The 27,328-nt window shown below is 41.0% G+C and overlaps 1 protein-coding gene across 9 annotated transcripts in view; it reads right to left on the reverse strand.

Annotated features, from left to right (window-relative positions):
• limd1a (LIM domains containing 1a) overlaps positions 1-27,328 on the reverse strand; it is a 75,368-nt gene that overhangs the window by 44,356 nt on the left and 3,684 nt on the right. For 2 of the 9 annotated variants that reach the window (XR_011348851.1, XM_069911502.1), the window contains exons 1-3: positions 20,359-20,447; positions 20,097-20,265; positions 16,997-18,259 (exon numbers count right to left, since the gene is read on the reverse strand). Coding sequence is in view for 8 of the 9 variants with exons in the window: in XM_069911502.1 (XP_069767603.1) it covers positions 16,997-18,131 (1,135 nt within the window). In the remaining variant the exon portion in view is untranslated. The other 7 variants (XM_069911531.1, XM_069911521.1, XM_069911512.1 and 4 more) reach the window with 7 other exon arrangements.

The raw sequence follows: 27,328 nt of genomic DNA on the forward strand, positions 1-27,328 counted from the left end.
CAACTGAAAAACTACACAAAGATTAGCGTATACAGAGCCATTGTCATACCCACACTTCTGTTCGGCTCCGAATCATGGGTCCTCTACCGGCATCACCTACAGCTCCTAGAACGCTTCCACCAGCGTTGTCTCCGCTCCATCCTCAACATTCATTGGAGCAACTTCATCACCAACATCGAAGTACTTGAGATGGCAGAGGCCGACAGCATCGAATCCACGCTGCTGAAGATCCAACTGCGCTGGGTAGGTCACATCTCCAGAATGGAGGACCATCGCCTTCCCAAGATCGTGTTATATGGCGAGCTCTCCACTGGCCACTGAGACAGAGGTGCACCAAAGAAGAGGTACAAGGACTGCCTAAAGAAATCTCTTGGTGCCTGCCACATTGACCACCGCCAGTGGGCTGATATCGCCTCAAACCGTGCATCTTGGCGCCTCTCAGTTCGGCGGGCAGCAACCTCTTTTGAAGAAGACCGCAGAGCCCACCTCACTGACAAAAGACAAAGGAGGAAAAACCCAACACCCAACCCCAACCAACCAATTTTCCCCTGCAACCACTGCAACCGTGTCTGCCTGTCCCGCTTCGGACTTGTCAGCCACAAACGAGCCTGCAGCTGGTGTGGACATTACCCTTCCATTAATCTTCATCCGCGAAGCCAAGCCAAAGATAGCTAAACTGAAATGTTTCCATGTTTAATACTGTAATGGGGCAGCCAATGAGCATACAGCAAACTTCCACAAGTCGGAATGCAAACAACATTAACAATGTTCCTTCCTGGCTTTTCCCTTGTTTGATAAAAATCTGATAGGTATCTTAATTGTGCATCTCTATAATAATTTTTAAAGTTTGGCAGTTGTAAGCCTCTTTGTTTATATCATTCTGTTAATTTATCTAGTGCTATCCTCGGTTTCCCCCCTTTCCATAAAAATTTCCTTATTATTTTCTTTAACTCCTTGAAGAATTTCTCCGTCAAGTGTATTGGCAATGCCTGAAATAGGTATAATATCCTTGGGAAAATGTTCATTTTAATACAGTTTATCCTTCCTATTAGTGTTAATGGTAAATCTTTCCAATGCTCTAAATCGTCCTGTAATTTTTTCATTAGTGGATAATAATTGAGTTTATATAGATGACCGAGATTTTTATTTATTTGTATACCTAAGTACCTTATTGCTTGCATTTGCCATCTGAATGGTGATTCCTTCTTAAATTTTGAGAAATCCGCATTATGCATTGGCATTGCTTCACTTTTATTTACGTTAAAGTTGTAACCCGACACTTCTCCATATTCCTTCAATTTCTTATATAATTCTTTTATTGATCGTTCTGGTTCTGTTAAGTATACTATAACATCATCCGCAAATAAACTGATTTTATATTCCTTGTCTTTTATTTTTATCCCTTTTATATTATTTTCTGTTCTTTTCAATTCTGCTAGTGGTTCTATAGCTAACGCGAACAATAAGGGTGATAGTGGGCATCCCTGTCGTGTTGACCTGCTTAAGTTAAATTGCTTTGATATATATCCATTTACTGTCACTTTCGCCAATGGCCCCTTATATAATGCTTTAATCCAATTAATATACTTCTCTGGTAAACTGAATTTTTGCAATACTTCGAATAAATAATTCCATTCTACTCTGTCAAAGGCCTTCTCTGCGTCTAAAGCAACTGCTACTGTTGGCGCTTTACTCCCTTCTACTGCATGAATTAAGTTAATAAATTTACAAATATTGTCTGTTGTGCGTCTTTTTTTAATAAATCCAGTTTGGTCTAGATTTACCATTTTAGGTACATACTCTGCTAATCTGTTTGCTAATAGTTTAGCTATTATCTTATAATCTGTGTTAAGTAATGATATTGGACTATGTGACGCTGGTGCGAGTGGATCTTTCCCTTGCTTTAGTATTACTGTAATTATTGCTATTTTACATGAATCTGGTAAGCTTTGTGTTTTATCAATCTGGTTGATTACTTCCAGGAGGGGAGGAATTAATAAATCTTTAAATGTTTTATAGAATTCTATTGGGAATCCATCCTTTCCTGGTGTTTTATTATTTGGTAATTTTTTTATTATCTCTTGTATTTCTACTATTTCAAATGGTTCTGTTAATTTATTTCTACTCAATATTTGGAAAAAGATTCATGTAGAAAGGAATAAAACAAATTACCAATTACCAAAACTAATATTGACGCAAAATAAGTTACTCCCTTTTACAATAGATAACCTTTCCTTTAGAGAATGGGAGAAAAAAGGGATCAAAAGAATAGAAAATTGTTTTTCAGGAAATAGATTATTATCCTTTGAACAAATGAAAGATAAATACAATATAACTCAAGATACAGTGCTGGCATATTACCAATTGAGATCCTACTTGAAGGACAAATTAGGAAGCAGTCTGAGGTTACCAGAGGGAAGTAACTTTGAATATGTGATTACAGATACAATGATAATCAAAAGATTTATAACAAATATGTATATTAAACTGCAAGAAAAGGAGAATGAGGAAACAAATGGTAAAACTAAACAAAAATGGGAACAAGATTTAAATATAAAGATAAAAAAGGAAACATGGGAGAAGTTATGTTCTGGAACGATGAGAAATACAATAAATACGAGGTTACGTATGATACAATATAACTGGATACACAGGCTATACATTACACCTCAAAAGTTAACTAAATGGGACCCAACAGTATCTGACAGATGTTTTCGATGTAAAAAAGAAATGGGAACAACAATTCATGCAATCTGGACATGTGAGAAAGTAGAAAAATTTTGGGAAGATCTAAACCAAATATTAAATAAAATTACAGAAAACAATATACCAAAAAATCCAGAGATCTTCCTCCTAAGTAACATAAAAAACAAAGAATTTGGAATTGATTTGGATGGTGCACAAAAAAGATTTGTTAAGATAGCTCTAGCCGTAGCAAAAAAATGTATTATGTCAACCTGGAAATTGGAAGATAATTTGAAAATACAACAATGGTATATAGAAATGGATAAATGTATTCCATTAGAAAAAATAACATATAGTTTAAGAAATAATATTGAAATATTTGAACAAATATGGGAGCCTTACATGAAACACAATAGAGAAAACCTACCGGGGACATTCACTACCTAAATTAACGAAAGGAGAAGGAAATGAAAAGAATTGACTCAGTGGAATTTCTTGTTTATTTTTATTGAATGACAACATTGTTTGACTGGTTTAATGTATCTTAGATTTTGTACTTTAAATGGATGGGGGGGGAGGTAGGGAGGGTGGGATGGGAGGAGGTGGGGGGGAGAAAATGGCACTGTATATATTTGAAAAGGAAAATGTATGTATCATGGTCAATGTGGTTTATGGTGTGAAAAATTAAAAATTAAAAAAAAAACAATGTTCCTTAAGATCCAAGTGTTACCATAACATTGGGTTAAACACCCTATTCTTTAAAATTAGATCTCGCATCTTCCGTAGAGATCCAAAGTGGCTTCTCTTGTAGTTTTGTTGCAAGGACACTGCTCAGTTACAAGTGAAACATGAAAATCTGCAGGCACTGTGATTGAAGTAAAAACGAATAAATGCTGCAGAAACTCAGCAGGTCTCGCACAGTCCACAGGAGGTAAATATATATTACCAGCATTTTGGGCCTGAGCCTTCAAGGTACAAGTAAAAAGCAGGCAGGCTCCCGAATTAAAAGGCTGCAGAGAATTTCTTCAAAAAATGTGGCTTCCCCTTGACCACCATCTCCTCAGCCATCACCTGCATATCCTCCATTATCCCCTCTGGCCCCACGTGCAACAAGGACAGGACTCCCCTCATCCTCACCTGCCACTCCACCAGTCTTGACATCCAACATATCCTCCTCTGCCATTTCCACCACCAGACTAGTCTTCCCCTCTTTTCTCCTCTTTACCAGAGACCGTTCCTTCTGTGTCTCCCTTGTCTACTCCTCCCCACAATCACCCCCTTGGCACCTACCCTGTGACCGCAGATGGTGCTGCAATTCTTCCACAACTCCTTCACCACCATTCAGGGCCTCAAACAATCCTTCCAAGTAAAGCAACACGTGAATCTACTGCATCTAATGCTCCTGTTGTGGCCTCCTCTACATTGGAGAGACTGGACTCAGACTGGGAGATCACTTTGCTGAGAACCTCAGCTCTGTCCGCTGCAGTAGCGGGGATCTCCATTTAAATTCCCCACCCCATTCCCTTGCCGACACATCTGTCCATGGTCTCGTGCACTGAATGCACCTGCAAATTGGAGGAACACTGCCTCATATTCCATTTGGACACCCTCCTACCAAATGGCATTAATGTTGACCTCTTCGGTTTCCCCACCACCTTTCCCACAGAGAATGGAAAATGAAGTCCCCTTGTTTAAAAAAAGTTAATTGGGAGAATCATGAGAATTATGGACTGGTGAGCCTTATGTCAGTGGTTTTTAATTAAAATTTAAATTTAAAAAAATGTAGACATACAGCACTGTAACAAGCCAATTCCATTCCACTCAATTTACACCTTATTAACCTACACTCCTGGTACATTTTGAAGGGTGGGAGAAAACCCACGCAGACACAAGGAGAATGCACCAACTCCTTATAGACAGTGTGGGATTCTATCCCAGGTTTGTTCCAAAAGGTGCTGTAAAGGCATTGCACTAACCGCAACCCCAACCACACCGCCCTTACTATTGGAGAAGGTTCTTAAGGACAGCATCTATGTAGTCTACTCAAGGATAGTCAGCATGTGAAGGGAAGGATGTGCTTTACGAGCCTAATTGAGTTTTTTGAAGAGGTAACAAAAGAAATCAATGAGGGTAGGGCAGTAGGTGTGGTCTATATGGATTTTAGCAAGCCATTTGACAAGGTCCCCCAAGTGAGTCTCGTTCAGAAAGTCATGAAGCATGGGATCAATGGAACTATGACTGTGTGGATAAATAATTGGCCTGCAGGTAGAAAACAGAGTAGTAGCAGTGGAAGGAAAGTATTCTGCCTGGAGGTCAGTGACTAGTGGAGTACCACAAGGATCTGTTCTGAGACCCCTGCTCTTTGTGATTTTTATAAATGACCTGGATGAAGGGGTGGAAGGATGGGTCAGTCAGTTTGCAGATGATACCATGGTTGGAGGAGTTGTGGATGGAGCTGAAGATTGTCAAAGGTTGCAAGAGGATATAGACAGGTTGCAGAATTGGATGGAGAAGTGGCTGATGGAGTTCAATCTGGATAAATGTGAGGTGATACATTTTGGAAGGACAAACCAGAAGGCAGCCTTATCTGCAACACATAGGTTCGCAGATATAGTTACACCCCTTCTAACTAGAAGGTTTAAAAAAATCCATACTAATAGTGGAAAGATTGCGATAAATGAAGTGGGTCGTGGAGCAGATTACGTGCTCATTTCATATTTTTAATTTTACTTTGTTACTTTGAGTTTATATTTGGTTCCTTTAAGGGTCTGTGATTCTATAAATATTTGGTTTGTTATGTTTAATTTGCATAATCTTTTCCTTGTGGTATTAGGGTATGGGAGGGAAGGGAGAGGGGTGGGCAGGGGGAAAAAGGACTTTGAATATAATATCATTGTTGTGAAAGATTGTATTGTTGTTTTGGATTTGTGCAAGTTGTGGAAAATCAAATTAAAAAAAAAAAAATGTGGATGAATGGAGGGACCTTGGGGTCCAAATCCATACATCCCTCAAGGTCCCAGTGCAGGTTGATAAGATAGTTAAGAAGTTCTATATGATGTTGAAATTCATCAATAGGGGATTGAGTTCAAGAGAGGTCATGTTGCAACTCTACAAAACTTTGGTGAGACCACACTTAAGAGTATTGTGTTCAGTTCTGGACACTTCATTATAGGAAGGATGTGGAAGCTATGGAGAGGGTGCAGACGAGATTTACCAGGATATTGCCTGGATTGGAAAATAAGTTTTATGAGGCAAGGATAGCAGAGCTGGGACTTTTCTCTTTGGAGCGTAGATGATGAGAGAAGACTTGATAAAGGTCTATAAGATTATGAGAGGCAAAGATATGGTGGACAGCCATCATCTGTTTCCCAGTGCAGGAATAACAAACACCAGAGGACGTGTACAAAGTGAAGGGAGGGAAATTTAGGGGAGACAACGGGGGTTAAGTTTTAAAAAAAATATACACAAGAGTTATGGGTGCCTGGAATGCCTTTCCAGGGATAGTGGTGGAGGCTGAAACATTAGGGGTATTTAAGAGATTCTAAGACAGGTACATGGATTGAAGAACAATAGAGGGATACGAGGTAGGGAAGGTTTAGTACTGTATTTTTTTTTTAAAAGGAATACATGTGTTGGCACAACATCAAAGACAGAAGGGCCTGTACTGTGCTGTAGTGTACTATGTTCTAATGACCAATTATAATAAGGGTCTAAACTTTAAGCTCTAAACGCTAAACCTTTGGCATTGTCATTTCTGAATCAACATCCCAGGGGTCTGGATCTTGAAACTTCATCAATTATTCTCCACTTGTCTGGAGGCTTCAGCACTGCCCAGGACTGAAGTAGCTAGCTTGATTTGAACCCCTTCACCCAATCAAAATATTCACCTCTTCTATCATCTGTACATTGTGGCTGCAATGAGATCCATCCACAAAATACATTGCAGTTATTTACCCATGCAGGTCCAGTAGTTCACAAACTAGCAACTTTTATGACAAATGACAAGGGCTTCGTGGGTGTGTGGGGGGAGGGGGAGATTATGCAGGTGCTGTTCCCAGGAACACTTGGAAATATTTCACTGTTCTTATCAATGGATTTATTGGTTTTTCTTTTAAATCCCCACTTACAACACTCTGTGAGTATATTCATCAAAAGTGATGCAGGGGTTCAAGATGGCAGCTCAGCTACCATTAAAGGGCAATAAATGCTAACCAAGTTCAAAATATCCACATCCCAAAAAATTAATTACCCATGCAAGCAATATTTTTATTTTATTATATACATTCTACATTTAAATTTGCCTTTTACAACAGATGTATAAATAGGTATGGCATGTTAAAATTAGGGAGATTAAGAAGAATGATACCCTTCACATAAAATTACAGCATCGATATTGCCTCATGAATAAAAAGTTCAATGTATCACTGACATCTGTTTATAAAAGGGTTTCAAAACATCCTCAAGCTCCTATAATGAAGTTTCACTGCTCATTATGACTATCTTACAGTCAATTATAATCCAGACTGTGCAACCCATTTAAAGGCAAAACAAAAACATAAACCATTTAATTACACTGGACATTTTTTTATCCCCAGATTTGCTTCTTGAAACTTCAAGCTGAACACAAATATAATTTCAGATTTGCTGTATCAAGCAGGATGTTGGAAAAACATTAAATTAATTTTTATTGAATTTAATGTTTAATCACATAATGATGCTGATTCATTGAGTGAGTTCAACTGACCTAAAAATGCTTATTTTCATTTGTACACAGCATCTGATGCCTCTTGTGTCAGTGTCCAACAATAGTCAGCCAGCACTGATAGATTCCAATTGCCCTGATTCCTCATTTCCATGGTCGCAATGTCCTGGTAAAACCTTTAATCACTGACTGCACCAAGATCAGTAGGAAAGAAATCCAAATGGGATTGTGGAAAATTAATTTTCAATAACATGTTACATATCATGGTTTTATATGCTTGAACCATGTTGTTAATCAGTTGGATATAGTTTTGTGCTCTGTACTTGCCAAGAAAATTCTCAACATATATAAATCCCTTCCAAGCATGTCCAGGCCCAAGACAATATCTGCATTGTACCTACACTGAGTGCAGGCCCAGGCAGACCAAAACAGCTTGTTTGTGGGCAATATACAAGGAGACTTAAAATACGAAAGGAAATCACAAAAATAAGTTATATCCAAAAAGGTATGTGATAGGTAAATTTTAAGGTGATTTTCGTGATCAGTAGCCCAAAATCCATAAAATACACACAAAAGTGTTCAGGAAGCAAAATCTTCGCTGTCCAATGTTATCAATACTTACAAAACTAGAAGCCAACAGAATTTAACTCGTCAGAAATGCATTGCTATTAAAACCAAACAAACACACATTTAGGGACTGGCCAAAATTCTTTCCAAGCTAACTCACATCTCACCAACATTTACAAGGCTGAACTTATTCTATGTTTGGACTTCTTGTTTGGACAAGATCTAATAGTCATGGGTATGTACTCAAGTCCAATAATCTGTGCTGGCAGTTCAGTGCAGAATTAAGAGAGTGAAACAAAGGATGCTCTTGAATGGACGCAAAAGATCTAAAGACTGATGAGGAACAAGAGAGAAGAGAGTTCTTCCTTGTATCATGAGCAATGTTTATCCCTCAACACATAAAACTGATTATCTAGTTATATACTACTGCTTATGAAAGTTTATCATGCATAAATTAGCAACTGAATTTCCTGCACAAGCTAGACTTAAAAATCACTGACTCAAGAGTGATTTAGGGCATCAAGACTGTGAACGAGGCAAAACAACTAGGCTTTCTCTGAGCACTGCAATGCTTGCTTGCCAACAACACTGATTCAATATCTAAATATTGATACAGATTGCAGCCAAAGGTCATTTATTTCAGATAACAGTATTACCTAACAAATATTAAGGGGGCTGGATAAAGTGGAAGTGGAGAAGATGTTCCAGTAATGGGAGGATCCAAGGCCAGTGAGCACAACTGCAGAATAAAAGGCCATCACTACAACAGATGAGGAGAAATTTATTCAGCCAGAGGGTGGTGAATCTGAGGGATTCATTCCCACAGACATCAGTAGAAGCAAAGCCATTTAAATAAAGTGGAAATTGTTAGGTTCTTAATTAGCAAGGGTGTCACAGAATATGGGGAGAAGTCAAGAGAATGCGGCTGAGAAGAAAGATATATCAGGCATGACTCAAATAGATGTGCACAAATGACTTAATTGTGTTCCTACATCTTACAGTTAGTAGAATGCTAGTGTTCCAGCTAATGCATGTCCACTTTTCAGCGTTTCTCCCCCTTACCTTTCCAAGTAAAAGTTGATTTAATTTTTCTCTAGCCACTGAACTTTGCTCAAGTTTAGAATCATTGCACTGAAATATCCGAGGCGGTTCATAGAAACACAGTCCAGAATTACAATTACACCATGTTGGTAATGAATGCTAATTACCCATTTACATTAATCCCTTTTTCACCTCCATTTTCTCATCAACTTTCCCAAGATTATACCACTCACCTCTACTCTGGAGACAATTTACAGAGACCAATCAACACAATAGCAGGTATGTTTTTGAATGTTGAAGGACACTAAAACATCAGGAGGAAGCCAGATGTTCAGAGGGAGAAAATGAAAACTCCTCTCAGCCGACATCTCAGGTCAGGATTGAAACCAGCTCTCTGATAGCATGAAGCAGTGACTTTACTAGCTGTATCCGATTGCGAGGTTTTGCAGAAACAAAAAAAATGCAGGAAGTTTAAATAGATGTTTAAAGAGATATTGAAACAAACTATGAAAGAAAATTAAAGGAATATCCAACAATTCCCTACTTAAGCACAGGTTTTTAATTTTAGTGACTGGAAGTACCAATTGAAGCCAAATTCCCATATCACAGTGATCAACAACAGTTAAAGCCAAGGTGTTAGGCAGCATCCTCAAAAGCACTAAGCAATTATGTCATGAAATAGATGTTTTAACATTCCCTGAAATTGACAGAATTTTGCAGTTTCCTTTACCTTTCTTAAAAAAGAAAACAGACCACGTACAGGTATACCCTGCTTTACGAAGGTAGAACTTTACTGAGAAAATGTTCGTAAACTGAAAATTCATAAAGCGAAGACACATTAACTAGTACTGGAGGCAGTTTTCGTAAAAGCGAAATCCTATTATAAACATATTTTGGAGGGCTGCAAGACACCCTCATTTAAAGCCAATACACCTGGCATCACAACCAGGTGCTACGGTACCTTACAGCAGTGCTGGAAACTTAGCAGATGAATGTCAACAATCTTTTTCCCCCTTCATCCCACTGGCTGTTAACAGCATTTGTCTGGGAGGTGAGGGTCAAGCTGGAATTGCCACATCAAGATCAAATTCCTGGTAGTTAGGCGGACACCTGATTGGAAGATGGCAGCAGACTTAGGCCAGAGGCTCTGCTTCCAAAACCTCAGACCAGACCTTGTGCTGTGGTTGGCCTCACTCTATCTTGTTTACATCAGCGAGCTTACAGTGCCCTAGGAGGATGCAGTGGAGGAGGCCTATGAGCGCAAGAAACTGAGGTACGTTGAGGTTGCAGCTGATGTGCAGCAATATGGTTGGAAGACAATGGTCCGACCGGTTGAAGTAGGCTTCAGACAATTTGTGGCCACATCAACATCAAGGCTACTCCAGGAGTTGGGAGTGCGAGGAAAGATACACTAACAAGCAGTCAAGAAGCCTTTTTATGGAGAAAAGACAGAGATTCTCTGTCTTTACATCGCTGCACTTACCTCAATAAAAGGTCTGAAGCCAGATAGATTGCTGAAATATGCTCCATCTGTTTAAGGGGTTACACTTAAAGGTAGAGTGTAGTTGCTCCACCTCTTCCTTAAAATGGTGCTGAAGACAGCTACAAAGGAGAGGGCTGATGATGTCATGATGATGTTGTCAGCCTGCGACCCAAACACCAATTTTAAAGCACTCAGTTACAGGGCAATAGCAACCTCTATTTGTTTCTAAAGGATCATTACTCTATTCATACGAGTGCCACTGCACCACTCACCCTGCCTCCCTCAGCTCTGGAAGACGGCTCCTGACTCTGCTCTCCATAAAGGCAACACTGGATCCCCATTATAGGCTATCACCAAAAAAGGTAAATTCACCCTTTTTTTCCTCTTTTGCTTCTCTTTCTCTGACTGCAAGAAGTTTTTCAGGCAATTTCTACTGATGGCAAATCAATATGCCTTACAGCAGACGAAAGCAAATTCCATGTAATAATGCACTTTTTATTACAGGACAAGAAAAGAATCTTGAATAAAAACGTAATTAAGTGCCAAATTGTTTGATAATGCTACAAAACATCCCAAGATATTTTACTTAATTAAATGTGCTACACAATTACTGTAGGCCTGAAGATTAATTTCTCTATCAGCAAACCCACGTTATGGGAGGGGTTTGTTCTGAGAAAACAATCCAGAACTCAAAAAAGCCGCATCATCTGCACATGCATTAAGGAACACGAGACTGGCAAAAAAATTATGACTTACTTTTTTCCTCCCCACACAAATTCCATGAGAGCAAAATTTTATTCTAATCTCAATTTTATGGGAAGTGCTTTGTGAATTCTATAAGAGTGATTTTCCACAACTCAAACTGCCAGAACAAAGGGTGAATTTATGCTTGGATTTGCAGATTTGTCCAGTTTTATGTCCCTTCTGCCTTTGAAAAGGTAGTTCTTGGAATTACTACCTTGGTTAATAAATTAATCTCTGAAGCTAGAGATTATGACAAACAAATGAGATCATGACATGGTTTACAAAGCTCTGCATTATGCCATGTGTGACTTGCAAAGTCAATATATTTACTCCTCCCTTGATGAAACCTCTGGGGACCTCTTTATGCAGTTCTGACTACATTTGAACAAAGGTCAGGCCTGGTTGTCACCTGATCCTGTAACTTTATACCAGAAGGACACCTGGACACTGACTCACAATTCTTTCTTCTTTAACACCTACAAAAGCACCACAAAAGCTTATTAAATGTAACAAAGACAAACCTTTTATCCTTGTTGTTCTCTTTGATGAGGAAGTGGGACAAGAAGCAGAATACATGAGAGCAATGTTGCATTAGGGGAAGAAAAAAATTAATGCTATTCAACCATTTTTGCCTGGCAACCTTAACAAAAACATTGAGAATTATTTGAATTGGGAAAACTAATTGCTGTTACCCGAATTCAAATTGCACTGATGAGGTTTCAGAATATAGGGTTGCAAAGTGAGATCAATATATTAATAAATAGCACGAAGTGCATGCTATACACAGGGTGGTACCATCACATATCCTAGTATGCTGGTATGCCCCAAATTAAGAGATTTGCTGACAGGTTATCTGGGTAAACCTCTGGCATGCTTTGGTGGGGGAACTTTGACCAGGACCTGAAGGAGCCTCAATTGTGTTTAAAACACGCTCACAAGTATAAGCTTGGCAATGAAATTTTTGGAGAAAGTGGCGTGCAAACAATGGCTTGTAGCCGATGGCTACAAATAAACACACGCACTCGCAGTGTGGGAGGTTAAGCTCTGAGATTTATTGAGGCTGGAAAGGCTCCTTTTATACAGTTGGAGTTCCTGCCGTTTTTTTTGATTGGCCGACATTAGCCACATGAATAATAGCAGGTGGGAACATTCTTGCATGTGAATAGCCTTCTTCCCCATCTTGTTATTGATCTGTTAGCTGGGCAGCTTGGCCACCGCCATTTTAAGGCTGCTGATCTTGTACAGCTCCAGCTTTCAACCACGCCGGTTCGCTGTGTTAAGAGACTTGTTACAGTGTTATGCTGCTGTTTAGTACTGCGCAAGCTGCACCAGCTCGATCTCCACCACATGATTCCCCCCAGAACCGGCGCTACAGTTCATAGAATCTTTGGATGCAGTCGAGGTGCTGCCATCTCCACAGGTTGTGTCTAGTCCACGTGTGCCAGCTTGAGCCTGTCTGCGTGAAGACCTCTGGTTTGTCACTGATATCCAGTCGAAGGTGGCCCCGTTGTTCCGGATGACTCAGAAAGGGCCTTTGTAGGGCTTCACAGTTCGGCGGGCAGCAACCTCCTTTGAAGAAGACCGCAGAGCCCACCTCACTGACAAAAGGCAAAGGAGGAAAAACCCAACACCCAACCCCAACCAACCAATTTTCCCCTGCAACTGCTGCAACCGTCCGTGTCTGCCCGTCCCGCATCGGACTTGTCAGCCACAAATGAGCCTGCAGCTGACGTGGACATTTACCCCCTCCATAAATCTTCATCCGCGAAGCCAAGCCAAAAGAGTAGGGTGGACAGTGTGGTCCTCTTCGCACGAACACATACTCAGTCTTGGGAGTTCTTTAGGGATGTTGAACTTGGCTTGCCCGTGTCTGGAGGGTGGGATCAGAGCCAAGTTACTGACCTTTTACCACAGCCCATCCAGAAGGGCTGGATGTATCCTGTTGATCTCTGGCCGGTGGGTCGAAATCCCCAGGGACCATGAGTGGAGTTCCGTAGATGAGCTCCGGCAGAGCATGTGAGGAGATCTTCCTTCAGGGCCGTACAAATCCCCAGCAGTGCCCATGGAAGTTTGTCCACCCAGTTGGGGCCCTTGAGTCTGATCATAAGGGCGGCCTTGAGCTGCCTGTGGAAGTACTCAACCAGCCCGTTAAACTGCGGGTAGTATGCTGTCACGTGGTGTAGCTGAGCTCCCCACAGGCTGGCAACATCGGTCCACAGGCTGGAGGTAAATTGTGTGCCTCTGTTGGAGGTTATGTGGCATGGTAGCCCGAACCTTGCTATCCAGGATGAGAGAAGTGCCTTGGCGCAGGACTTTGTGTATATTTCGGCCAGAGGGATTGCTTCTGGCTACCAGGTGAAACGGTCGACCACCATGAACAGGTAGCGAAAACGCTGTGAGAATGGTAAGGATCTCACAATCTCCATGTGAATGTGGACAAACCTTCGTTCTGTTGGCTTTCTTCGCTACCACAAACGTTCGTGCAGAGTTGTCGCCCAGGTCAAGTCCTTCTCCTTGCTGGTCGGTCATCAGGGTAAAGAGTGGGCGCATGGTTCGAGCCGCTGCAGGGATGAATCTGCGATAAAAGCTGACCATCCCCATGATATTAGCCACATGAATAACAAGAGTGGGTGGGAACATTCTTGCATGTGAATAGCTTTCTTTCCCAGCCTGTTATTGATCTGTTAGCTGGGCAGCTTGGCCAGCACCATTTTAGGGCTGCTGGTCTTGTACAGGTACATGATCCTTTATCCGGAACCCTTGGGGGTCAGTGTGTCCCAAATTTTGGATTTTTCCGGATTTCGGAAAGCCCACTCGCGGTCCCTCGGCCGCCTCCCCCAACCGCCGGTCTCCACTTGCTGGATTTTGGAGCTTTCCAGATTTTAGATGTCCGGATAAAGGATCATGTACCTGTACTGCTCCAGTTTTCAACTGCGCCGGTTCACTGTTAAGGGACGTAAGCTGCTGTTTACTACCGCGCACTCTGCACAATGTGCCGGCTTGATCTCCACGGCTGTGGGCCGCCACAGGCTCACATTAAAAGGTAGAAAATAGTTTTAGTTTTTAAGAGGAGATATAGCATAGAGTTATGAGGGTATCAGTTTGCTAAAAGTAAATTACCACTTAACTCTATCAACAACTAAGGCTAATATGACATATCTAAAAAATTAAGCAAAACTTTTAGGTTATGTAGAGATACTTTTGCTGATTAAAAACAAAGAATGAGCACATTAAAGCAGAGTGTGCTGGAAATTGAGATTTTAGATGACATCTCTGGACAGAGGAAAAGAAAAAGTTAATGTTTGAGAACAGATGAAGAAGACCCAAAATGATAGCTGACATCCTCCTGCACATTTCTATGGCCAGACCAAAATCTGCGAGGGGCAGAGCAGCATGAAAGTCTTTCACAAACACCAAATGACAGTGAGCCACCGGTCAATTTTTGACCTGATATTAATAGATTTTTGTTCACCAAAATGATGCACAGGGAGCAGATCAGCAACAAGTCAGACATGACCATATGAAATGGCACAATGACAACTGTTCCATTGCATTTATACACTAAAGCTAAAAATACAGAAAAATCCCCATTATCCGGAAATCAAGCAATCAGCAAAAAAAAATTGCAGAAAATAAATGTGTTTGTCCTTCAGGATATGTTTACAATGAGCTGAATCCTTTTACAACTGCAATATTGTTTCACATCAGAACAAGAGAATTCTGGACAGCCTCAAATCAAAGTGGAGTTAGCAATCATGTTCAGGGAGTCTCAGTCCATTGCTGGAGTGGACACAGACTGCAAAACTACTTCCTACTGTTCCTATAGTTAAAACTATCAGTGAATTCCTGCAATTATATTTCAGATATCAAATAAATTATTTCTCCTTTTAGAAATTGATCTCATCCTTAAAGTACAAAACAACACTATTCTGCTTATGGTGGCATCATATTTGATCTCAGAAATTATTGCAAACCAATCTGATTATATTTCTCCACAGACTCGTTTTCCAGTTGCAATTAGGATCAATAAATGATGGGACTTCAGTGCATTTAACAAGCAGAGGTAAGATGAAGGGAACTTCTGAACAATGCAAGTTGATAATAATTCACAATAGACTGCTTGTAAGGAAATTCTAAAAGAGAACATGTTTATTGATTGAAAGGGACAAGTTCAAGAGCTTTAGGAAAGAGTCCTGTTCTGGTAGTAACAAAATCTCTGTTCTTTTGAAGAGCTGATAGAGGCACAAGTCACTGAAAGACTTCCTGCTACAATTTGCTCTTTTATATATTATCAGAAGAAAGGGTATTCCCCCCACCCCCCAATAACCTTTATAACTAATATATGATCACATCCCTCAAACATGCAAGAATCAGGTCACCACATTCACAAACTCTTAAAAAAAAAATCAGCTCCAGTTACTTAACCCTCACACATAGACAACTGAAGTTCAGTCAAAGTCGATTGTCACATTAAATACCAAAACATACACTGGTGGCAAGGGTGGTAATGATGGAACCAACAGCATTGCAAAAGATAATGATTGCAGCACTGGTAAACAATTTCATGTTGCACCATTTTTAGGTCATTATTATTAATCAACATCATCTCTGTGAGAGCTGAATAATTATAAGCGACCCCTAAAATTCGTAAAACACTCAAGAAACCTAATGGATTGGGTAGGATTCATATGGTAACTAGTTATTAACATGTGTGTGTATACAGGTTTCCCCCTGTTATCCAAAAGTAGAGCATTCCCATGAAACCTTTTGTAAGCTGATATGGCATAAAGCGAAGAAGTGATTACCATTGATTTCTATGGGAATTTTTTTTGTGCATTCGCAATTATACTAAATAACACTAATATATAGTAAAAACAGGAATTATATAAATACACAGCCTATATAAAGTAGAAATAATGTATGTACAGTGAAGTTTCACACTACATAACACCCTAACAAGCTCTCTTAGGCTTTTCTGATACCCAAGGACACATTTTGCACACAATAAATCGAGATAAAGCACAGATGCTTGCTGGATCAGAGTAGGGCACTGTTGTACACACAGTTCAAAGCTGCGGTGGCTTGATACTGAGTGTAGTTCCCGGGGAAGGAGCTTGGCGGCTCCACTCTCGCTGCTCAGGGTGTGAGAGCCCACCTCACTGATAAAAGGCTAAGGAGGAAAAACCCAACACCCAACCCACCAATTTTCCCTTGCAACCGCTGCAATCGTGTCTGCCTGTCCCGCATCGGACTTGTCAGCCACAAACGAGCCTGCAGCTGACGTGGACTTTTTACCCCCTCCATAAATCTTCGTCCGCGAAGCCAAGCCAAAGAAAGAAGACTGCAAAACAAATGCTGAACGCTACTTTTGCTTTTTGCCTTTTTTTTCATAAAAGCGAAAATCCTCCAGATTTCTTTTGGTTATTGAAAACAGGTACTAATGTAGGTCTTTCGTGAAAGTGAAATGGTGCAAAGTGAATTTTCAAAAAGTGGGGGATACCTGTACCACTTTTAACAAAATCCAGTGAAGCTCCATGGCTTTGCTATCCAACCAAGTCAAGGCAGCTGACCACTGGCAAGATCTAGCAGAAATTTAGGGTAGGATTTCCAGTTAGGGATGTGACAGCTGAAGGTCAAGGGCAGAAATGCAATACAAGGATTTAGGAAGATTATAATGGTGAAGAACATTACAGGTAAATGGGGCTTGGAGGAACTTGAAATCTTCATGAATTAGTGGTCACATTATTAGATCTGATGCATCAGTAAAAGCTTACCAAAATACTCTGCCCTGGGGTGCGCATCCATTTCTTGCTCCAGGCGCTCAGTGAGGGCTTCCAATTTTAATTCAGCTGTTGATAGTCCTGGGTCTTGCTGCATGGGAAGAGTCTGGCAGGGCAGGCGCACTTTGGAGGCTGTCTCTTGGGGGCTGTAATCAGAATTGTGACTGAGGGAAGACCTAGACAGCTGGGCTGGGGCTGAGGCTAGGGAGCTAGAGTTGGTGAGGGTCACAGGGTGGGCCTGGGGAAATGCAACAGGCAGTGCCATGGCCAGATTACCAGTTACAGTGGCGGGTCTAGGGCCAGACTGGGACAGCTGCGTGTCTACTTCAGGAGTGCAATGGTTGACATCAGACCAGTCTGGGCCAGGCCTTGTCAAACCGGATGGACTGCATTGATTGTACTGGGGCTGGGCTTTGTGCTGGAGGCCTTTGCTAAGCACTTGGTGCACACCAGACTCGCAAGTACGAGGGCCAGAGTTGGGGTTGACGTGCAACGAGGCAGTCTCTTTTGTACTGGAAGAGAGTGGATGGGACCCCAAGACACTAGATCGAGGGCTGACCAAGCTGGACCTTGTGCCACTGTCTTGGTTGCAACTTGATCTGGGACTAGACTGAGAATAATTTGGGACACTGGATGGGATGAGACCAGAGAGAGTTCCATGTGTTTCAGAACCAGAATGTCCAGTGGCAGCACTCCCATGCTCGTGGTTGGGTCCAAGGGTCAGGTCTTGAGAGTATCGGTTGGGTAAGGGAGACCCTGGTTGTCCAGGGAGGTTGGATACAGGTGTGGCACCCACTGGAGGCTTGGTTCCAAGCTCCCCACTGAGGCGATTCTGAAGTCGGGGTCTATCAACAGAAGACATGCTCTCAGGATCACCAGACAACAGGTCAAGGTCCCTGTTCATTCTGGCAGGGGCAGCTCCCTGCTGATTGCCCATCAGCATCATCTCCTGTTGCCTCTGCAGGTGAATTCTGTTCATTTTTGAGGCGAAAACCCGCCGGGTCTCCTCGAACTCAGGCTTGCAAGCCTCCTTGTTCACCCTGAACAGCCCATCCTTGGATGCCTCATACATATTCAAATCCTCGATAAACTTGCTGGCCTCCAGCCCCAGATCCTCATACTTATCCATGCTTCAGCAGGGATGCACTTTAATCCTGTCAACACGTTTGCAAGCCAGTGCCAGAAGAAAGCTGGGCTGTTGAGAACAATCTAATTCACAATTTTCAAGTAACTAATGGTGTGAAATTTGAACAGCACCTGTAGGGAAAAGAGAGACAGAAACAGAGTTTAAACATACTATATATCTATCAGCTCCATCCAGAGTTAATTGCCTAATCCCAAACCATGGATAGTGTAAATGCCCACTCAAAACAAAAAACAGAACACTGTCTGAACTCAGCAAGTGAAGCAGCATCTTAGGAGGCAAAAGGTCCACATTAATGTTTCAGTCTACAACCTGGATAAGGACTGAGGGAGATCACAGATGGTTGCCAGTATATAGCAGTGCCCCTCGGGGTGGGTGGAAACGACAGTGTGCGGAGAGCGACTAGTAAATGATTGGCAGTTACCAATCCTGAGATGTGTTAACTCCCTTCTGTTACCAAACCTGGATGGGTTACCTATAACTAACCTTCCCCTGGATGCATTGCACCCTTCATCTGAGATCACAAAGACGGGATGCTTTAACCTCCTCCTGCCCCCTCCCCAATTCCTAAACCCAGGATGTATTAACCCCCGCTACTGTTCGCTACTCATGGATGCATTAAACCCCCCCCCCCCCACCTTACCGTTCCCTACCCATGGATGCATTAACTCTCTCCCTTCTGTTATCTACCCATGGATGCATTAACTCTCTCCCTTCTGTTATCTACCCATGGATGCATTAACTCTTCCCCCACCCCCCCTGCATTCTGTTCCCAACACCTGGATGCTTTAACTCCTTCCCCCCCTTCTGTTCCCAATGCCTAGATGCATTAACTCCCCCTCCCCTCTTCTGTTCCCTACCCCTGGATCCATTAACTCTCCCCCTTTCAGTTCCTTATAGATTAACTCCCCCCCCCCCCCGACTGTCCCTGACCTCTGGATGTATTAACTCCCCCCCTTCTATTCCCTACCCCTGGATGCATTAACTCCCCCCCCACTGTTCCCTACCCCTGGATGCATTAACTTTCCCCCTCCCATACTGTTCCCTACTCCTGGATGCATTAACTCTCCACCCACCACTGTTCCCTACCCCTGGATGCATTAACTTTCCCCCTCCCATACTGTTCCCTACCCCTGGATGCATTAACTTTTTCCCCCCCTACAGTTCCCTACCCCTGGATGCATCAACTCCCTCCCCTACTGTTCCCTACCCCTGGATGAATTAACTCTCCACCCCCTACTGTTCCCTACCTCTGGATGCATCAACTCCCTCCCCTACTGTTCCCTACCCCTGGATGAATTAACTCCCCACCCCCTACTGTTCCCTACCCCTGAATGCATTAACTCCCCACCCCCAACTGTTCCCTACCTCTGGATGCATCAACTCCCTCCCCTACTGTTCCCTACCCCTGGATGCATTAACTCCCCACCCCCTTCTATTCCCTACCCTTGGATGCATTAACCCCCCTCCCCTACTGTTCCCTACCCCTGGATGCATTAACTCCCCACCCCCTACTGTTCCCTATCCCTGGATGCATTACCTCCCCACCCCCTACTGTTCCCTACCTCTTGGTGCATCAACTCCCTCCCCTACTGTTCCCTACCCCTGGATGAATTAACTCCCCACCCCCTACTGTTCCCTACCTCTTGGTGCATCAACTCCCTCCCCTACTGTTCCCTACCCCTGGATGAATTAACTCCCCACCCCCTACTGTTCCCTACCCCTGGATGCATTAATTCCCCCCCCCCACCGCACTGTTCCCTACCCCTGGATGCATTACCCCCTCCCGCAATTCCCGACCCCGGGATGAATGGTCCTCCCCACTATTCCCGACCGTCCCGGGATGAGGCAACCCCTCCCCGTTCCCAGCCCAAAAGCAGTCCTTTAAACTCCACCGTGGAAACCTTCCAAACCAGAAATAGAACATCTAGAAGATGATCGTGTCCTCACTCGGATTTCTCCGCTTATCTCGTGGAGTTGGGAGTCACTGCTTGCCTCAAAGCCCCACCGCCCTGCCGATCAACGTGCGCCTGTCCAGTGGCCATCCCATTGCTGCTCACAAACAGCCACGCAACGCGGAAGCCAGCCTCCAACTTGGACAAAAACTTTACACAAGTTCCTTTTTAAAAGAAAGAAAGTCACAAAACGTCGCTACAAGCCGATCAGAAAACTGCAATCACAAAGTGAAGCACCCAACAACGTGTCAACTCACAGCCTTGTGCTAACGGGCACCCACCAGAGGAATGCAAAACTCATCAGATAGTTCAGAATGCAGCGGACGGACACCGAACGGAGACCATTTCGCTGCGGAACCAATGTAAATCAATGCGCTCGCATGGTCTTAAAGGAGCAATTTCTCTGCAGAAAACTGTCATTTAAAAAGAACTCCTGCCTTTCGACTGAACGAGGAAATGTGAGCAGGAGAAGCCATTCAGCCCATCACACTTGCTCGGCCGTAAAATAAGGTCATGGCTGATTTATCTCGATACCACTTTTCCCAACTATTGCCTCAGTATCCAAAGATTCTGTCTTGTCTGTCCTGGCCTTTCAGTAACTTGTGCACAAGAAAAACTACATGATAATGAATATAAACATTTCACATACCATTTAAAATACCCAATCATTCTTTTTATAAAGTGGATAACTTCACAGTTTCTACATTGAATGCTATTATCATTTTATGGAGTGTAACCTTAGCTTCTTTGCCTTCTCATAACAATTTGCATTCCCATTCCCATCAAAAGCAATCTTGAACATGTTATATTTGGTCATCACAGCCAAATCATTGATCGAGATTGTGTAAAGTTCAACCTCAAGTGCTGATCGCAGCTGCACCCTACTAATGATCTCCTGAAAACCTGAAAGGACCTCTTTGTTTTCTATCTGTGAAGCAATCTGCTGAGCAATTCATAATCCACATCAATAGATCATCCTGATTCAACATACTTTAATTCTGTCCGACAATCTGTTTCAGAAAACCTTATGAGGATCCAAATACACAGCATCCATTTACTCAAATGAGAAAGAAAACCAAACCAAACATGTCCAGATTTAAGAATCTTTTGGCTAACAAGTTCATAGTTACCTGTTATCTTTCTCATACCTTTCTTAAGGATCTATTTGTTTTTCCCTTACTTACCGAAAACATACAGTATCTATGGAATTTTTGAAGATGATAACCAGAGCATCCATTATCTCCATTGTGTCCTCTTTCAAAACTCTGGAATGTAGAGCATCAGCTGCCGAGGATTTATCAGATTTATCATTCATCTCTCCCACTATTTTTTTATTCATACTTATTTCTTTTATTTCCTTTCTTTACAGTAGACAGCTCTCAAATATTTGGGGCAGATGTTTGTTATCTTTTCATGAGAAAGCAAGCACAAAGTTATTGGGTAATTGCCCTGACATTTCATTTTATCCCTATTATAAACTCCCCTCTCTCTGCCAATAACATGGAATATTACAGCATAGTATAGAGCCTTTGGCCTGTGATGTTATGTCCAATGTAAACCTACTTCACACAATCTACTCCTTCCCTACCTCACATCAATACTCCTCTATTTTTCTTACATTCATGTGCCTAATAAAGAATCTTATGAACGTCCCTATTATACAGGCTTCTATTCCCTACATCCACTACTCTGTGTAAAAAAAACTTACCTTTGACATCTCTCCTAAACTTCCCTCCACTCACTTTATTGTTGTACTTGGAAAAAGAAGCTGCCTGTCCAGTCTATCTATATACAAATATCCAGCATTAATATATACACAGTGACATTTTCATTTTTCCCCCTCCCTCCCCACCCCCTATAACTTAAAGCAGGAAGAAATAAATAAATGATAGAAGAACACAAAAGAAAAGAAAAAGAAATTATGTCATCCAATTCTTCATATTTAATTATTTTCATAGTTGTAACTTATCACTTCAAGAGATGGAGGTCTGAAATTGGTGATTTCTAATAAACTCTATGTATGGTTCCCAAATTTGTTCAAATAGAGCATATTTGTTTTTAGATTGTAGATATTTTTTTCTAATGGAATACACTTGTTCATTTCTATGTACCATTGCTGTATTTTAAGGTTGCTTCCATTTTCCAAGTTATCATTATGCACTTCTTTGCTGCTGCGAGCATGATCATAATAAATCTTTTTTAAACCCTGTCTAATTTTCGACCTAATTTTTTTATCATTTATGTTGTTTAACAGGAAGATTTTTGGGTTTTTTTGTATCTTATTTTTTGTAATTCTATTTAATATTAGGTTTAAATCCTCCCAAAATTTTTCACTTTTGTACACGTCCAAATTGCATGTATTGTTGTTCCAATTTCTTGTTTACAATGGAAGCATCTGTCCAATATTGTTGAATTCCATTCTTTTAACTTTTGAGGTGTAACGCATAGTCTATGTAGCCAATTGTATAATATCATACGAAACAGAGTATTTATTGTGGCAGCCCTTTGCAGCTCCCCACGGAGCCTCACAAAATGGAGAACAAACATGACGATCCAGCAGGTTGCACGAGGCCTGCGGCGCTGCCCTCCAACTGGCCACAACCAAAAGAACTTGACTGACCTATCAGGGAAAGCAGATCACAAACATGCCAATCAATGCTGACAGGGTTTTGACCACGCCCCTCAGCTTGAGAAGAAAAGCAGGGCTGTGAGCCCAATAAAGCTCAGTGTTAACTACACTCAACTGGGTTTGTGTCATTCTTTCTGGGAACTGTGTGTTCTTCTGAGCTAACCTGCATGCAGATATAACTTCTGGAGAGCCATAGCTTGTAGCAGCCAGCTACAGTGGTGACCCTGATGGTCCAGATGTCATCTGGACCCAGCAATGGAGGCAGACTTCAATCAACATGCTGACATTGAAGCTGCTGAGCTTCTGGGCAGTGCAGTCCAAAGTGCGGTTCTGGCAAATTGAGGCACAGTTCATCCAGAGAAAGTGGACTCCCTGCCGGCTGAGAGGGAAACAGCTTTTGCACTCCACAAGTCGTCCATGCCCATCATGCACAATGTTGCACCGGCACTGCAGCATGTGGGCAGATAACAGCAGTAAAGACCCAATCACTGACCAATTGAAACAACCAGCCAAGAGGACAACAGACACCCATAGTGAGTAATACTGTCATTATTGTCAGTGGTGGGGTGCAGAGGCCTGTCAATGTCTCTCCCCCTGTATATTCCTGGGAAATGTTAAAACTAGCCCATTTGGACATTACACAGCAATTTAACCACCTTCTCCCATGCAAAAGAGGCCAGCCTTCCAAGAATAACAACATGGATATATATCAATGGATATCAATAGATATATATCAAACCAATTTAAATTAAGCAGATCAACAAGGCAGGGATGTCCACTATCTCCCTTGCTGTTCGCATTAGCTATAGAACTACTAGCAGAACTGATAAGAACAGAAAATAAAATACGAGGGATAAAAATAAAAGAGAAGGAATATAAAATCAGTCTATTTGCAGATGACATTATAATATACTTAACAGAACCAGAAATATCAATAAAAGAATTACATAGGAAATTGAAGGAATATGGAGAAGTATCGGGGTACAAGATCAACGCAAATAAAAGTGAAGCAATGTCAATGAATAATGTGGATTTCACAAAGTTTAAGAAAGAATCACCATTTAGATGGCAAACACAAGCAATTCGATACCTAGGTATACAACTAAATAATAATCTCGGCCATCTATATAAACTAAATTATCAGCCATTAATTAAAAAATTACAAGATGACTTAGAGCACTGGAAAGACTTACCACTAACACTGATAGGAAGGATAAACTGTATTAAAAAGAATATCTTCCCAAGGATACAATACCTATTTCAATCATTACCAATACACCTAACAGAGAAATTCTTCAAGGAGCTAAAGAAAATAATAAGGAAATTCTTATGGAAAAGGGGGAAACCGAGGATAGCACTAGATAAATTAACAGAATGGTACAAACAAAGAGGCTTACAGCTACCAAACTTTAAGAATTATTATAGAGCAGCACACTTAAGATACCTATCAGATTTTTATCAAACAAGGGAAAAACCAGATTGGACCAGATTAGAGCTAGATAAAATAGGGGAGAAGATACCTGAACATATACTATATAAGTGGGATGAAAAATTGGTGCAACGTAGGAATTCACCAGTATTGCACCATCTGCTAAACATTTGGAAGAAGATTCACGTAGAAAGGAATAAAATAAATTATCAACTACCAAAATTAATATTGACACAAAATCAACTAATCCATTTCACAATAAATAACCTTTCCTTCAGAGAATGGGAGAGAAAAGGGATCAAAAGAATAGAAAATTGTTTTTCGGGAAATAAATTATTATCTTTTGAACAAATGAAGGACAAATATAATATAACTCACGATACAAGGTTTGCATACCACCAACTGAAAACCTACTTGAAGGACAAATTGGGAAACAGTCTGAGGTTACCAGAAGGAAGCAATTTTGAATATGTGATTACAGACACAATGATAATTTAAAAATTTATAACAAACATGTACATCAAACTGCAAGAAAAGGAGAACAAGGAAACAAACTGTAAACCTAAACAAAAATGGGAACAAGATCTAAACATAAAGAATGAAACATGGGAAAAGCTATACTCCGGAACTATGAGAAATACAATAAACACGAGGTTATGCATGATATAATATAACTGGTTACACAGGCTATACACCATGCCCGAAAAGTTAAATAAATGGGACCCAACAGTATCAGACAGATGTTTTCGCTGTAAAAAGGAAACGGGAACAACAATACATGCAATTTGGACATGTGAGAAAGTGAAATACATTCATCTTGATGCAGTTTACTCTCCCTATTAGAGTTAGTGATAAATTTTTCCATTTCTCTGTCTTCCTCTATTTTCTTTATTACCGGTTGATAATTTAATTAATACAAATGATTTAAATTATTATCTATTCTGATACCTAGGTAATCTACGGCCTGTGATTGCCATTTTAAAGGGGATTCCCTTTTACATTTTCTATAATTGACTTTGTTCATTGGCATCACTTCACTTTTATTAATATTAACCTTGTATCCTGATATTGCCCTATATTATTTCAATTTTATATATAACCTATTATTGATTTATCTGAGTTCATTAAATATACTATAATATAATTTGCAAATAAGCATTTTAAATTCTTCCTCTTTTACTTTTATTCCCTTTATCATAGGTTCTTATCAGCTCTGCCAATGGATCTATAGCTAAAGTAACACATGACTTATTGGCCCAGAAAATTGACATTTTAGAAAATTTCAACAAACATAATAATATAAAAATAGTGAGTCTGAAAGAAGGTGAAGAAGGGCAGATATACAAGGATTTACAAAACAATGGATCCCACAGATCTTGGGAGTAGAAGAACTCCAAGAAGAAATAGAAATTGAAAGAGCCCACAGAGCATCGGCGCCAAAGCCACAACCACAGCAGAAACCGTGTTTCATACCAATAAAACTACTACGATATAATAAAGAACAGTGATATCAAACAAAGGAGACAAAAAGCAAACTATGAAAAGTCATAGGGCCACTGGCACAACATGACACAGTGAGACTCAGAGATTCCAACACTTGGAACAAAAAGGCCACTGTTCTGGAGGTAGTAAATCCAAGATCCTACACAATCAGAACAGAGGACAGTCAAATACCGAGGAAGAATCAAATGCTGAAAATGCATGAGACACTGCAGGATCAGACAAATGCAGAAGATCCAGCCTGCACAACAACAGAAAAAACACCACCAGTGCTAGACAGTAGTGGACCAGCGGAGCCGACACTAGATCTTCTGAAAATTCAAAAGAAAAACTACAGATGTTGTAAATCTGAAATAAAAATGGAAAATGCAGGAAACAGGAGGTCAAGTAGAATCTGTGAAAATAGAAAAAGTGAATGTTTCAGATCAAAAGCCCTTCAGGATAACTACAAGACAAGGGCCCAGTGATTTAAAATTGAGATGTATAGAAATTTCTTCTTCAAAGGGAGATGATTCTCTGGAATTATCTGCTCCAGCAAGTGGGGGAGGCTGGATTATTATGTATTTAAAGTAGAGGTGGATAAATATTTTGATAGATGAGGAATAGAGGGGTATGGAGAAATTTCACAGAGGAGTGGGCCTTAAAGGGTTGTGTCCCAAGCCAGATCGGATCATTCTGGACTGGTCGGCCACTTGTGAAGAGCTCCTGTCTTTTGCTAATAAAAGCCTTGGTTTGGACCAACAAGTATTTGATTCTTTCGACGAGCTCTACAATTTTATTAGCAAAAGACAGGAGCTCTTCACAGGTGGCTGACCAGTCCGGAATGATCCGACCTGGCTAGGGACACAACCCTTTAAGGCCCAGACAGTAGGCATGGCTAAGCTCTCAGCCAATCACTGTAAGCACAGTCTAGATACTGTAACTATATACACTATATACATTGGTGATAGATCTGTACTATCACAAGAGGGGTATGGAGAAATTTCACAGAAGAGGAGTTGAGGCCAACATAGATCAGCCATGGTCATGGTGGATGTTGGGGCAGGCTTGAGGAGCTTGACGCTCTACTCTTGCTCCTATTGTATTTGTATTATCTTTTTTTTCCCCAAGTCTGAGGAAATGTCCAATGGCCTGAAACATTAACTCTGTTTCTCTTTCCACAGGTGCCTGCATCATCCATTATTATTTCTTGATAGCATGGAACTCAATTTTTATTTCATAACACTGCCATTGCATTAAATGAACTGGACTAATGGAACCAGCTGCTGCCATTATATTGCTTCAATCCCCACTGTCTAATGCTTGATCCACAGAAAGTTTAAGCATAGTTTATTCAGCATTTAAGATGCTCTTCAAAGATGGGAAAATGGCAGAAAATCTTTTGTTGAACGAGAGGATTTAGATTTCTATAGTCTTTAACAAGATCCTAAGAGTTTCAATGTCATGTGCAAGTTTCCACAAACAGCAGTATGATAATGGTTATGGAGGGATAAATATTGCCAAGCAAACCAGAGAAAGCTCTGGAAATAATGCCTTTCGATCTTTTCCATTCATCTAAGAAAATGTTTTGGACCTCATTTCAAAATCTGATCTGAAAGACAGCACAACTGACAGTGCAGCACTTGTATCACCCTCCCATGCCCAAACACACACTCACTCAACCAGTGCC

This window comes from Narcine bancroftii, chromosome 1 (assembly GCF_036971445.1).
Source record: "Narcine bancroftii isolate sNarBan1 chromosome 1, sNarBan1.hap1, whole genome shotgun sequence".
Classification (NCBI taxonomy): domain Eukaryota; kingdom Metazoa; phylum Chordata; class Chondrichthyes; order Torpediniformes; family Narcinidae; genus Narcine; species Narcine bancroftii.